General features: G+C 33.9%; 1 protein-coding gene across 1 annotated transcript in view; it reads right to left on the bottom strand.

Moving 5' to 3' along the window:
* Positions 1–8,588, bottom strand: part of LOC128223678 (serine/threonine-protein phosphatase 1 regulatory subunit 10-like) — a 40,254-nt gene extending 31,666 nt beyond the window's left edge. The window contains exons 1-2 of the mRNA XM_052932968.1: positions 8,271–8,588; positions 3,244–3,428 (exon numbers count right to left, since the gene is read on the bottom strand). Coding sequence (XP_052788928.1) covers positions 3,244–3,420 — 177 coding nt within the window. The 5' untranslated portion in view covers positions 3,421–3,428; positions 8,271–8,588. The remainder of the gene's footprint in view (positions 1–3,243; positions 3,429–8,270) is intronic.
* Positions 8,589–16,351: the final 7,763 nt, after the last annotated feature.

Genomic DNA, 16,351 nt, shown 5'->3' with positions numbered 1-16,351 from the left:
GGCATGCAACACATTCACCATACCAGAGCACAGCAGTGTATAAAGTGAAAGACTAAAAAAAAACATTCGAGGCATTGCCAGCTTTTGTGCAATATTTACATCTCAAAAAGCTTTATATTTCAAATTTGTACATCAGAATTTAGCTCTATTTAATACCATATCCCAACTATTTTTGATAAAACTCAGTAATTTTAACATGGAACTGGACCGCTTAAAAAAGTTTTTATGTAGAAGAATTAATGTTATCTTTAAGAAACAAATAGTATAAAAGTAGGTCAAGTATAGTCTTATTTTTCACAGAAAAATAGAATATATTACCAGCAACTACTAAACTTATTTGTCCAAATTAAAAAGTTCCTTAAACTTTTGCCTTATAGCTTGCAAAATACAAGCTCATTTAAATACTCTCCATTAATTCAAGATTACAGAAGTGCTAGCTAGAAACATTAAGTTCATAATTTATGACTGTTTAACGTTAACCCCAACTACACATACCCCAAGATGCTTTTTTTCTTAAATTGACAATGTCCAAAATAAGGAATTCTAACCTCAAAACCCTAGCAACGCTTCTGAGGGCCATTTCAATAAAAATCTTAGTCGATTTCAAACATAAATTAAATTATCTTAGTGCCAAAGTTTATTTATTTAGCTACATATTGATGTGACCTGAGCTTGAGTCAGCACTGACAATGAACAGAAATATGAGGAAATAAAAAAACAGAATATATTTTTTGTAGTGAAATAATGACGAATGCATTTTCGAAACATACCCTGTTAGTTACTTATAGTTATGTTATATGTTTACTGTGCTCTAGTATTTATAGATTTCAACCGTACAGCATTCTCACCCAGTCTCTCTTTGGAATACCAGAAGGCTTTCTAGTTAACATTTTGAAGCAGCAGTATTTATTTGGAAATAAGCTGCTATTGAATGCATGCTAATATCGAAGAAGAATAGGTAAATGATGCATATTCAACATTTTCTCGAGGAATTCACAAAATATTCAAAACATTGAGAAGTGAAACAAAAACTTTGCAAGCTGGTTTTCTTTCAGCAGTGTTCCGAAAAAAAATGTCCTGAATGTGCTTTGGATGTATCAAATAATATCCTGAACACTTTATAAATTTAATAAAATTTGATCCACATTGGTATTCCTGAAATCCTTGTATTTTTCACCATTATGTAGTTCTTCCATTTCAAAATCTTCTGTATAAACTGCAGCAACTGAGGAGGCCTCTTCATTTTCTTCGCTATTTTCCCATGTTCCTTTCTGATTTGCTCTTCTGAACTTCTTTTATAATTGCATGGATTTTTCTCCTAAATATTCACTTATTAGTTTCTTTGAAAGACATGAGCCACATTGCGCCATTTTGGGCCTTTAGGCATAAATTGGCTTTTATTTTATTCAACTTGACATTTCAGGAAGTAATACTAAAAGTGAGACCATGTACTGCCCATTCTGACTTCTTAATTTGTGGTCATGCACATAAAGTCATGAGTGGATATTAAAGAAATTATGTACAAAATGAACATATCAATATTACAACTAGTTAAAAATTTAAGTTGATTTCTTAACACGGAATCAAATTAGGTTGGGACAAATTCTGTGATTGCTAAGGAAACATTATCAAACTATTGGTCATAAATCGTAGTGAAAATGATGCGCAAATGACAATCCTTTTAAAGAAAGTTTGGAAGAAATTTATAAACATGGTATTTCATTATTTCAGGCCTTTTTTATGTTTGATTATTTCAATCCGCGATGCAGCTCATGTCAAATTGATGGTCATTTGAAATCAACTTTTTCTAAACCATAAGCATTATTTGAAACCCCTTTCCTATTATTTCAGAAAAAAATGTACAGAGCTTGGGTTTTTCAGCAACTTGTTTTGTTTTTCAGGCTCCGTAGAATGTACTGATCATCTGAAATATACTGCAAGACTAGCTTGCCAACTGCATTTATGGTTAAAACATGCACAGTCTTAATCAAAGCAATTTATCAGTACTTTTTCTAAATATATTAAAAACTTAATTTCAAGCTCATTAAAATTATGAATGCTAGTATCTTCTGCTTGTAACCAACTGATTCAGTTAACATGGAATAATGATAATACCAGTACTGTACAATGTACTTGTAAACTCAGTCAAAACTTTATAAATTTACATGACGAGAGATCAGCGCAGGACAGTTATAACTCCTTATGAAATAAGAGTTAAAACTCTCTTGCGCTGAGCTTTCAATATGCCTGTTTAAAATGGTAAAAAAAATATTCAATGACTGAACAACATTTATTGACTTCATCTTTAATATATGAACTAATAGTTTAAATCCATACCAACAACTGAGGGGTGAAAGCTTAACGGTTCTACTTTAACTATCATCAAATAAAGAATCAGATAGAACAGTTTCACTTTTAACCCTAGAGTTATACATGTACATGTACTTACCAGCAGCCTTAAAATCTTACCACATCACAATTCATTCCCATTTTCGCCAAACAACTTGTAAACATCATTATTCTCTGAAAGAACTTCAACAAGCCCTCTGTACAAGGGAGAAAAACTAACACAACCAATGACTTGACTCCATGCAATAATATCAAAGGAACACCAGTTTGTTATCAAGTCGTTTTTTAATATTTAGTGATAATAATAATTTTAAATGTTTTAACATAAAAAATTATTTTTAGTTGTGAACTTGTGCACAATAAACCAAAAGTGACACTGTCTCATATTCTATACTATCTTGTCATCAGTTTAAAGCTTCTGTATGCAAGTAAACATTAAAACAATGACAAGCCTACATAAAATATCAAACACATCTGAACTGAAGTATCAACATAAATTTATTTTCCAAGTTTATAGAACTGAACATACGATATACATTAGTGTTTTTCTGGTCAAAATTTTGACCCATTCCAAGTGCCCAAACATCTACTTTGATCCCCAGAATAAAAATTCCCACTTTCTCTTTTGAAAACCAATTTCTCTTTTGAAGGAAATTATTTAGTTGACTTGTGCAAGATATTTGACCTCCTTAAAGTCTTTGTGAGGAGGAATAAATGTTTTCCTTATAAGGACGGGGTTATTGTTAATTTCAAATTCAATACAGAAATCAGAATTTCCCGAATTAAATCAAAACAAGAAATTTTGATTTTTTTCCTAAATCAGAATGACCCCTATCCCAAAATGGAGGTTAAAAACACTGTATATACTTTATTTTCAAGTATACAATACACTACCATCTTGTTATCGTCTTCACTCTGTTCTTCAGCTCTCTCTATTTCTTTCTCCTCCTCGCTGTCTCCACTTCCCCTCCCGTTGGCCTCTTCTTTCTCGTCCGCTTCGGGCACCTTGTTCAGCCTCTTCTTGACTCTCTTGAAGCCGTCCTTCGTGTAAACTAACACCTCGACCTCCATGGATTAACCTGAAAATGAATATTATATTTTCTCTTTAATTTCACACATTAACTAAATAATACTGTGTATGTAAAGGAAATAGATCTATAACTTTATGCCAACTACATCAGTCAATGGAGACACAGTGAAAGATCAACTATATCAAAATCATAGGTCAAAGAAATTTAACTGAGTCACCAGTTTTGACAGATCATCTATTGTGAAAAACAATGACATCAAGATCACAGAGGCTGTATTCTCTAATGTCTTCAGTTTGTACCAAAGACTCATTTAGTTGTAAATCTTCAAATTTTTGTTCCGACTTCTCCAATTTTATAATAGAAGAGCATAATTGTAAGCTGGCCATGGAAATACCATGTTTAGCCATTATTTACACATTAAAGAACTACATCAGACTATTTATCACATATTAAAATTAGCTTTTCCAAGCCGGAGTCACAAACTCAAGACATTAGTGGTCAAAGCCCAGGCCTGGTCTGTGTTTTTGCCACACTTCTGTGAATGTGCCAAGGGCCCTTTGAAAGCTAAAATTCACCACATGACACATCATGAAAACATTACTATGGAAATTGGAGATTTGATCCAATCTTTAGTCCTAATTTTAGGTAAAGAAAAAACACTGATGGATCAACATCATTATTTCTGGGTTAAACTGTAATATGCATCAGTCTCATAAAATAAGGCAATATTATCATTTGAAAAAAGACTTAACAGAGATAACTTTTTTAACACAATCTCTTCACCATTTTAAATAAAACAAAGCGCAGTCTACGCCGCTTACGGAGCCCTGCCTTCGGTATTGTACCAGTTTGAGTGTTTAGTTTCTTAAAACACTCTGACAAACCTTTTTACAATTCTGCTGTATGACAAGAGCACTGTTTTGTAAACAGGTCTGATGAAGTGTTTGATGAAACTAATGACCTTATCAAATTTCAGTAATAAAACAAATGCAGAGCTCTTTCAGCGGCATAGACATTATTTAAAATGGTGTTGTAAAAGAAATGTTATCTTTGATATATAAGTCTTCATTTTTAGCAAAATGTTGCGTTCAGACGTAGCATATATGACGTAATTTATCACGTGGTATACACACTCTGTACACTATTTCTATTTATACTAAATTTTTATCATATTCATTAAGAATATTCAATATCATTAAAATTAAATACATATTTTAAATTTTTAGCATCAATTGGAACCTTGAGTAAATTAAACCTTATGACCTTCAATATAATTATAAAAACAGTATCAATAATACAAATACAGGCTTTTAAGTGACCATAAACAGAAAAGTAGTGATAAAAGAAGGATGCGGGTTTTTTGAAAACCTAGGGAAAAATAGGGATATTATGATCAATACATAGGGTAAGTAAGATAGCCTTTAAGCACCAGTAATTTGTAACCACGCCCCCCCCCTCCCCCAGGTCCGGGGAATAGTGGGGAATTTCGGTCCAGCCATGCCCGGGCAAAATCTTGCCCCTGCGGAGGCGATCTGCTGGTAAAACCCCCGCCAAATGCCCCCACGCCCAAGGGACACTAGATAATGCCAATTTCCCGCTATATTTGGCGTGAAGACTAAACCACCGCAGTCACCCGGCACTGATGGGCCACCTGGGGGGGGGGGGGGGGGGGGGGGGGGCGTGATTACAATTGACTGGTGCATTACTTTTTTGGATGCAAATAATGACTACCTTACATATTTATCAATTGTGATGTACATGTAGTTATCTTTGCTTAGAAACCAGTGCTTCAAGAGGGATTCAGTCACAGAATGAGGAAATGAACCTGGAATGGGTGCCTCTGACTTGTCAACATGCACCACTCATTCTAATCATAGAACACCTCTTGCAGCACTGGATACCAACTGCATCAAATAATCCTTCAAAAATACTAGAAATGGCTTCTTTTTAAAATCAAGATTTAGATTATTCCAATTAATAAATTTAGTGAAAACTTTTCCACAATTTTGAACTATTTTTACAAAAAAGTAGGGATAGTCAGCCTTTTTAAAAAAAAAAGTAGGGAAAAGTAGGAGCCAAACAAATAAGTATTGAAAAGTAGGTAAAGAAAGGCCCACTTGAAAGCCTGCAAACATAAACAACCATCTACTGATACCAATGACAAAATGCATAAAATTCTCAATTGATGGAATACTTATACTGTCACATCAAATTACCCATACATGACACAGCTAAACATTGGCACTTTTTCGATTAAAACTAATAGAGGCCCGACCTTTTCACGGTAGGAAATCTTAACTCGTAAATGATTTAAATAATCGAAAATATACATTCCATATTAGCATCTGAAGTTAACTTAAGCCAAAGGAGGTCATCTTCTGGCATCATTTCTGTCAGCCATTCAGAGGCCTTTCAAATCCATATAATTTACAATATATAAATGTTAACAGGTGAAGTTCAGACCCTGTCACAAATTGCTCATTTATTTAAATTAATGATGGTTAGAGGAGGTCGAATTAGAAACAATCAACTTAAACAAAAGCACAAACAATGATTCCATCTTCTTTTAAATAATATCAAATATTTAGATAAAGATAAAAAGGGAAAAATAAAGATAGGGAAAAATAAAAAAAATCAATTTGGTAAAAGCTGAATTATGGTATCTGCTAAAGTTATTTATACTGGAAGGGGCCAAGCAAAGCTGTTTTCTTTGACAAGAGACTGTTTAATTTAATTTAATAGTTAATTAATTTCAGCAATGCCATTATAAATAAAACAGTACAATACAAATATGCAAGTACTGGGCAGTTTCCTAATTCCGGATCAATTTTGAAGTTTTCTTAAAATATTGTCATAATTATTGAACATATTGAAATTTTAATAGAGAAATGTTGGGTACTATATCAACCAAAATGGAAAAAGAATAAAAGAAAAAACAATTAATTATAATATAATATTCAGTACGAAACAAGGGCATAAACGACGTCCAAAAACCTGCATTCAGTGCCTAAATATTCGGATTTTTTCAAAGAACAAAGTTGACATTATTAAGTCAATACAAATATTTAAATGCTACTTAAATAAACATCATGTATTAAATGTTTAACCGGAATATAAATTTTATACTTCTCTGAAGTATTTGTATGTGTATTTTCGGCGTATGCGAAGTACTAATTTGTCCGAATTTGCATAATTTTGAAAGTCTGAATCTGCTTCATTTTTCATATCAAATGCTGCACAACACAAAACAATGACATCGTCAATTTATTTACTATTTATGTTATTGGCATTGTATTTCGTGATTGACGATAAGACATAAACATCATATAGTAGGTCTAGTGTTTAAGATAACCCTGTCGAACCTCAATATAAAAGCTCGCGCTTTGTGACGTCATCCCCCATGTGACTTAATATTGACATTTAGGAAAGCGAAAATTTAGAGGTATTTATTTTGGGGTTATACTCAAATAGCTGCACTTTTGTGTTGTTTCTGTTGCTAAGGAGGTCAGTTGCGTAGACTGTGATCATTCTATATTGATCACGGCCGCCGAAACGCTTTTTAAACAATTTCTGAATATTTAGGCAAATCCGGAATTAGGCAACGGCCCAGTAATCAATTTTTGATGTTGTGGGCGTTTTCCAAAGACATTTCATTTCACCAAGTTCTATTTACATACAGCGAAATTATTTCAAGTTCTCTGTTTCAAATAGCTTAAATGATACATTATAGAATTGATGGTTAAATAATTTCAACATCGATCTTAATAATGTAGGAATCCGATGTCTTACAGGTGTTGTTACGTTCATAAAAGAGGTCAGCCACCTGAATACATAAAGAGAGATTTTGCAAATGACATTTAAGGTCAACTGCAACCTAGCTACAATAATGAGCGATCAGGGATACTTTTTTTATTATTTTGACATTTCTTATGTTTCCCTGTAACGCTACAACTCTCTACCATTTAACAACGGGCGAAATGATATACTGTAATAATATGCATTGATGTTGAATAATAATGACAAAGTTGTTCAATTTTTATCCGACAGTGATCTAAACTGGATTTAATTTGTCATTAGAGTTGTTATTTTCACATTAATATATTATGGGTCACAAATACCGTTATACATGTACACAACCAGTCAGATTTGTCCCAGATTTACCGATATCGGGATACTCGATAAACAATCGACACATGTAAGTGTTTTATGATAACTTAACATGTTTTTTGGGCATACTGACATAACTTAATACGTGTTTAATAGTAGGCAATAATATTTTCGTAGAAATTTGAATTTATAATGGAGATAATTTCAAAATTGTGGCCGCGAGGATTCTCTGCGCAAGGACCGCTTGCTACTTTTTGCTGGGATGGTGGACGTCACGAGTCTGCCATATTAAAAAAATCGTCAGAAGACTCGTTGACGGCCATTAAGGTGGACTAAACTGCAACCTAAAATTCCCAATAGCAGGGCGTTTCCTGAGATTACTTCTTTGAAAAGATGACCCATACCTTTTCCCCATGAATATGTTAGAAAATTGAAAAAAAAAATCAATGATTTATAACAGTCTAACAGGTAAGAGATAATTTCGTTTTTTTCATAAACATGTGTGGAGAAATAGCACAAACTAAGTCATTTGTTTAAATATGACTCATTAGATTCATTTTTAAGTATGAGAATGTTTACTTTATTACATTGAAACTGTTGACTAACCCAACCCAAAAGCACTTGGAAAAAAAGATTCCCAGAGCGGACCATTAATAGTAGACTGTAGCCTTCGCCACAACTGTCCAACTTAGCAAAATATCAAAATAACTTGGGCACGATGCCAACTTCTTCAAGTCTTTTGTAGATTTGTTATCACTTTTTTAAGAAGACATGTATACTTACATCGGTTAAAATATAAGCCATAATATACAAAAGTATCCGTATTATTTGTTGTCGTTCGCCAAAAGAAGAATATAAGTGAACGTCATCCGGAGTTCAATGAAATAGAGGACGCAAACATGGCGGATCGAGAACTCCACATAAAATTGTCAATTATCGTCACTGTTCGTACGCAATGCCTAAAACTACTCCGCAGAAATGTTTATGTACATATATTCTAAGTGAAAACAACATGTGTATTTGGAACAAAGTCGTTTATGTGTTACATTTGGCAAAAGAAAATTGTTGTTTGATGATTTGTTTGGGCATGAAGTGCGCACGGCCTATGCTGTGACGTCATAAAATCGATAACAGCCAGACTTTAGAATAAAAGGAGTTGATATTCAAATACGATTCTCAACAAAGACGATTTCTTGAAAAAGCCACGATAAACATATATTTACTTAATATAATAAACAAATAAATATATAAAATTGTATTCCTTTACGTGTTTTCTTCGATATTCATCAATTTATATCAAGAGTACCTACTGTTCGAATATGAAACAAAGTTACTCCTTTTGTAAGTATGTTAAACAATATGCAACAACACAACGAAATCCCCAAACAAATTCATCGGATATTTAGTCGGGTGTTACATGCCCCTTACATACTAATGTCAGGAATACCAGATTAACTCTTAGTGTCAAAAAAGAATGTATAATATAAAAACATTGCATGATTTTTTTCATCTTTTAGTTCCACCTGTTCTAAAATGTGTTCACAGTCCTGAAGGTGTGTCCACGTGGCTGATGTGTGCTTTCGTTGCCGGGGATTTGCCTCATGATGGTGCTGGGGCATGTTTACCGTAGCTTAAGGTGTATTGCCGGTGCTGAATTATGTTTCCGGTGCTAAGGTGTGTTCCCGATGCTGAGGTGTGTTCACGGTGTCAAAAGTGCGTTCCCGGTGCTGATATGTGTTCCCGGTGCTGAATGTGTGTGTTACCGATGCTTAGGTGCGATTCCTATGGTGATTCAAATTCCCGATGCTAAGGTGTGTTCCCGGACCTGAAGGTGCGCCTCGATGCTGATGTGTGTGTTCCTTGCGAGAAGTGTGCTTCCCGTAGCTGGAGATGTATTCCCGGTACTGATCGAGTTGTTCTTCCGGTGCTGGAAGTGTGTTCTAAATTATAATTTGTACTTTCGGTACTGGAGGAGTTCTTTCGGCGCTTATGCTGCTCACAATTGCCGAGTTGTGGTTCCGGTGCTGAAGGTGTGTTCCGGTCTTAAAGTGTGTTCCTGGTTTAGGTTGTGTGCTCCGGGCACTTGAGGAAAAATAATTCGTAGACCACTTAATTTATTGTTTCCAATATAAGTATTAGACTTGCAATGAGTTTCGTAAAAGGAAAAGTATTCTAAATTAACCGGAGCAGACAAAAGTTATCCCGCTAAAAGTATCGACGGAGCAAATATTTAGTGTGCATTATATTCATGCTTTTCACGGAGCAACATGTAGAGTGTTTATCTAAGTTGAAAAATGCACGGGGTTATCGTGTAATTATACATTGCTACATTCACATGTTAAGGTAAAATGCATTGACTTGTTTAAATATAAACGCAATTTGAAAAGGCATGTTATGGAGAAACATTTAAATGTCAAAAGATGGAAATGTACTGTGAAGACTTGTTCATGTAAGCTTATTTGGCGCGGCTATCAGATATTTGAACATCTTATAATCTGTCATAAATATTCTCGTGATGAGGCTAGAACGGCTACACTATTTGCCACGCGTGAGAATACACCACAGACGCAAAGTTACTATGAAAATGTTTCATATGATGACGAGATTTTTGACATTCTAGCGGAGCAGTCGGAAATGGACTTAGCAAAAAGTTAGGAAGTTATAACCGACTTTGACATTAGACAATGAAATCTTTAGATGGGAGTGCATGTAACCATGAAACCGTCAGCGAAATTACTAATTCAAATTTAGATTGTGCTAATGTCAACAGCACAGCCAGCTTCAGTTTGGAAAACGTCAATGTCATTAAGGAGAGCAGCGTCGTCGAAGAAAATGTCAGTGATTTGAGTGATATAAGTGTATGTAAGGAGAACGTTAGTGCTACTAATAGTATTTATAGGAATATCAGTTTCTATGAATCTCCCGTCAGTGCTATCAGTGATGTCATGAGTGTTACTGATATAATTCAAGAAAACGTCATTGTCAGCGAGGTCGATGTCGATCACGAAAATAGCGATGGAAACTTAAATGACAGCGAAAAGTATGAACACTGTGAAGAAAATGTCAGTAACTAGTATAATGAAGATATTGAAAGTAGTAGTAAGTTTAGCGATGTCAGTGTTTTTGAAATACATGTATATGATTCTGATGAAAATCAAATGGAAATACGCACACTTAGAACAGAAGTTGAAGTTTGGTGAAGGACTGGTGTTAGATATACCACTTACCGAGGTGATGAACTATTATTTTGAACAGTTACTTATGAAGATGACTTCCATTCCTTTACTAGGCCAAATTTTTGTTTGTTTGTTTAGGGTAACCTTCCCAAATTATTTTGGTAGGGTAGGTAGGGATTTTTTTTTCAAAATCTGTCGTAAGTTCAGAGTGTTTCCTTGCACATGGCAGTCTTTCCTACATTACTGTCATTGCCTGACTTTGTTTTATCATATAAACAATAATTCTGATCGTCCAATTCGCATTTATCCGCCCTTCGTAACTCTCTATTCGCTAACAAATTATTTTTTTTGCTCAGAAACAGAAAAAAATAGTTAGGGTCGGCGCATTTTTATAGGTAGGGTCGGGTTACCCGAAACAGACATATTTTTTTAGGCCCTATGAAGAACTAACAGCACATGTATCTGTATAAGATGGACATTCTATATTACCAAAGATATTGGTTTATAAAAGAACAATGAACATTTTGATGCAAATGTATTTTAAATTAGTGTATACATGTTATAATTTGCTATTGCTAATACTGTTTAATAATATTTTTTGTTAGGAAGTGTTTCCTTAATTGCTTGTGGGGAATGTCGCAAAGATCGCGAATTATGATGGTTTTTGTTGTTGTTATTATTTGTAACAACTTTAAAGTTTACTCCGAATGTATTGTTATTGTATAAAGTTACGGCCGCGGTGAAACAAAGTTTCTTAATTACTCCGATATTTTGTTATAAACTTAAACTCCGCCTGGTCTTGGTTTCCATGCAATTCCTTATACTCACGTTTGCTTACATATTTCGTGAATGACGAGGTATTTGGCGGGTATCTATTTTGCTGTAAAAGATGTTGACAATTACTTTCATGTAGAGTAACATTACCGAGCCTGGTAAACAAACACTTCATCTCCGGAGTTATGAGATGAACGCGTATAATTTGGGTTTCCATTACTTTTAGAAATTATAAATTATTTCAATGAAGTATAATTTACGTTGAGGTAACAAAACATTTCTTTGCCTTTCTTCTTTCGTTTTCACATGAAAGGACGAGGTATTACAGAGTATGATGGTACACATCGATCTTACCATAAATTATTAAATGCAGGTCACCACAACAAAATATCGCCTAACGAAACCAAATTATATTGCGCCCGGAATAGTCAAGAAAGAAACCAGTATCGGAATAAAATATCAAAATTATAAAGGCTCACCGAATTATCAATTATTCAATTCTAAATTAAAGCTCGTATACAACCATAGTACCAGTAGAAGTCCAGGATGATGCATGTTATATGCTATGCAAGGTAATGGTGTTGTTTTAATAACGCCTCTGGTCCAGATACATTGTATGAAAAAAGCTTTTGACCCACGCCTTATTCATTAAAAAAAAAGATATTCAAATTGAGAAAATAAATTATATATACGTGAATAGAGCATACACTGGACCAGGGGCCACATGTTTATATCTAGGTAGGCCAGTATGGATGATAATTATCCTGCATATGCATATTTAAATGGACAAAAATCGGGCGCGGACCTTAAAAAAAGAGTACATGAACAATTAAGAAAGCAATCAGAAAACTAAATCAAGTTAAAGAAAAATAAATCAAGTTAAAGTAAAAAAAAAAATGTCAACGCACTCTTTGGTCTTGAAGAAGTTTTATGATTTAAATAGTGAGACAACTCGGAATTCGACAACAAAAAGGTCAGTTTACATAATTATATATGTACTATGCAGACTGGACGAAACGTCCTGTTCTCGGAACAATTTCTTGCCAATGAACTGTCCGCGAGTCTTGCTCATCCTTTAAAAAAGATACAAAACTAACAGTAGTTAAAGATTCTTAAGACACGCGTGTTATCCAATTTCTAAATTACAACAAGTTAAGACCAAAGAAATAAAATCATATCCAATAGTCAGAGCTGTGGGACCACTCTAGATGTCATTCATCGTAGGGCCCGCGGCATTTGGGGTTCAAAATTACTCGTTTGGCGAATATCCCAAAAAACGGTGGGAATAAAACTCCCCCTTTGGCCTCAAAAATAGGTTTAAGTGACACTTAGGGATGTGACGGGGTGAAGCCATAATGCAGCCATACGGCGAGGGCAGACCTTTATAAACCCAACAACAAATGCATGTAGTAGAGTTCTTATAAAGTTTGTTAAGTGTTAGTATGTAGCTTGTTCAGACAGTTTTCATTGAAAGTTTCAATTTAGGACATATGCTAAATGTGGATATATTGAGGAATTAAATATTTAATACCAGATTGGATATCATGTTATATATTCTGAGTCCACTTTGAAATATTAATTGAGATTTATTATCAGTTGGACTCATTTATTTTTTAAACCGGGAATTTTAAAATCTTCAGTGTGTTGCGGAGTCCAAAAGAAATAAAAGGAAATCGGGGCAATTAAAACAATCTCCGCCACACGTATTTTCGATTTAAAAGTGAGCTGCCGATGCTGGAGGTGTGTTCTCCCGGTGCTGAGATACAGGATACAAGACATTTTATTTCCCGACGTGAAAAACAAACCTACATAACATAACAAAACATTACAATGAATTGGTGACCTGGAAATAAAATCATACAGTTTTAAATAGTTTATATATTAGGAAAAATATTTACAATAGCCGTTTTTAATCATATTTCCGGTACTTAATTTATGTTTACATCGACCAAGCTAAAACACTGTGAAATGTTTTAGTTTTCCAGCCACTTAAAAGCTCTTAAAAACTTGTTTTAATAATATTATTATTTTCTTTATTTATGAGTCATAACAGGTGCTATTTCATTGCTGCAAAAGGTGGTTGGGCTACATACATGTACACGGTACGTAGAGTAAACCGATACCTAACTTTTTAATAGTAATTAAACAGCTGGATTTTACTTTAACGTCGCTTGAGTTCCAGACTGTTCTAACAGCATCTATTAGTGTTTTGAGAAAATTTCTGTTTGTAAACGTAATTTCACCATTTTTACATACCATTTAAAATACAATGTGTAAATGATGTATAAAAAGTCAATAACATGCAGTTATTAATTTTTCAGAATATTAACTTTTATAAAATCGAATCATGTTCCACAAATGTCACGCTATTGTTAAGTTCAATGATTTCCATACTGTTCTAATTGAGAACAGTTTGTGTATGTGCTATTGTACATGCGCTTGTTATTGACTGTGTTTGTCAAGTGTTCCAAACTGTTCTAACTTTTATGCATTTTGGAGTTGTGAAAGAAGTAAATCATGTGTCGTTGACACTATGACTTCATTGACCATTTAAGAGTTAGAGCAGCTTGGAAGTTATGAGAGCGGGATATTTTGAGATAGAACAGAATGGAATGTAAAATAACTCTCTAAATATAATATATAGACTGTTCTAAATTAGACCAAGTGAACGGGCTTGAAAATCTTTTTTTTTTAATGATAAACAAATAAAAAATAACCCCAAAATCCACTAAGAACAGTATGGAATTCAAGCGACGTATTTTAAAAGTCTTTTTCAAAGACGTGTATTTCCTAAGCAACTAGCCCGTCTCCAAAACCAAGAAGGTCTAAATCAAACCCTCTATCAATTTCCTTTCCGTCAACCATGAAAACGTTAGACATCTTGCCGTTTTTGCGCAACGTCTGTGAAATTAATCGGCTTGCTCCATGACAAAGCATTGTGGCACGGGTCAACGACCAGAATAGGTATGGGCCAATCTAGGCTTTGGCTTATAAAACAACCAACACTCAGCCATGACCTGGTACCGGATGCTAGTTTTTTTATGTATCTGAGTTTGAGTTATGGCCGCGCCATTTTGATTCCCGAGTGACGTTTACCAGTGTATTCAGCATAGATGCACACAGGCGAGCACCATGATAATATTATACTGAACGCGTAAATATATTATAAATTAAGGAAAACTTTCTCAAAATTTGTTAATGGTCATTATAAGTTTATATCAAAGTACAATATTAGCCTTAAATCGCTAATTGCTAATAGTATTGGCCATCCCGATTTTTATGGTGATGTTTTAAAGAAAATTCGTAAAATTAAAATGTTTCCAGCTGGTAGTTTGGCAGATAAACTCAATGAATTACTTGGATTTTATTTAAACCGTGGATATAAAGGCAATACTTTGAAGAGTACTTGCTTTCTAGTTTTTGAAGATGAATTCCTAAAACAAAATATAGGGTTGAATATAGCATCCTTACATAATTAAGCTTTCAGTCCTTTGATTTTATGAAAATTTTGCAAATTCATGTCATCTTTAAAACCTTCTTTGGCTGACTCGGAGTGTTTTGGCATGTGACGTCATTTTCTTCAAATATTTTACATAGGTAATCATTTGGAAGAAAAGATTAGCTAATAAATGTCGCTTTTATTTTTAATAATGATTTGTTCCCAGTTTTAGAACAATGATGCTTTTTGATCACCCATTTTAAACATTTTATTGTATAAGGCAGACTGTGTGTGGTGCTCATAGTTTCAAACAATGACTGCATCGTATCTTTGAAAAGTTTTTGCATTAGGTGCTTTGAATTGTATTCCTCCGTATGCAGATAGAGTTGGCCCGGATCTCTAATCATTGAAGTACTTTGGGTTTAGCTATAAGTTTATTATTATTTGTTTCATTATTAAGTTTCCTCAAGTTAATGCATACTTTGATAAGATTTACCTTTTACGTTTTTTCTTTATTTAGGATTGTTAATTGGGATAAGATTGAGGTTTGTGCACGTAAACTGGTTTAAACACCCAGTAAATTTAAATTTTACTGACCGTTTCAAGGCGGTACGTAACAATCCTTAATAAACATACCTAGTTTTTATATATGCATTGAAAATTAAAGAAGTCCTATTTAAAACGAGATTATGGCAACAACTAGAAAGCAAATGTTTAAGATACACCTTGAAATTTGATGACGTTCAGGCATTTTTGTTATTACTTTATTCGGGATTGTTGGGATAAGAGTGAGGTGCACAAAAACTGGTTTAAACCCACAATAAATTTACATTTTACTGACCGTTCCAAGGCGGTACGTAACAATCCTTGATACACATACCTATTATATATATATATAGTATGTATGCACTGTGCTGTTTGTGGAGTTTTGTGCTGTTCTTCCATGTTTCTTGTTTGTGATTTTTTGTTTTTGTGTTCTATGTATTTGGCGTTTACCCTGAGTGCCATTAAACTAGGTTTATGTTTAAAGTTTATGGGTACTGTTTATAGTCTCCGACTATGTGTCCCTAATTAACATATGACGCGTGTACCGGTATAGTGTTATCACGTCACGCCTCTGGCATTTAGGGGCCAATCGTTGTAAAAACAAGACATGCTAATATATACAACAACACAGATGTAGGAAAAAGGTTTATTATTATATTTACCAAACAAAAAGCATCGAATATTCGAATACCAATTTTGACATTCGAATATTAAACGTTCGATCGAATATTCGAATATTCGAATATTCGTTTGCATCCCTAGTTTAAACTATTTGCTACTGAGCTTGTTTCTGTAGTTTTTCACATAAGTATATGTATGTAAGCTCTAGGATACTACTTTGGACTCAGGTAGATACTTAATAATTATGAATGTAAAAATCATGGTCTAAAACGCCACACTATTCTACGAACTTAAAACGTTCACTAAGA

This window comes from Mya arenaria, chromosome 17, assembly GCF_026914265.1.
Source record: "Mya arenaria isolate MELC-2E11 chromosome 17, ASM2691426v1".
In the NCBI taxonomy this organism is placed as follows: domain Eukaryota; kingdom Metazoa; phylum Mollusca; class Bivalvia; order Myida; family Myidae; genus Mya; species Mya arenaria.
Note: the sequence above shows the minus strand (reverse complement) of the source record. Positions and strands in the feature narration are given on the sequence as shown.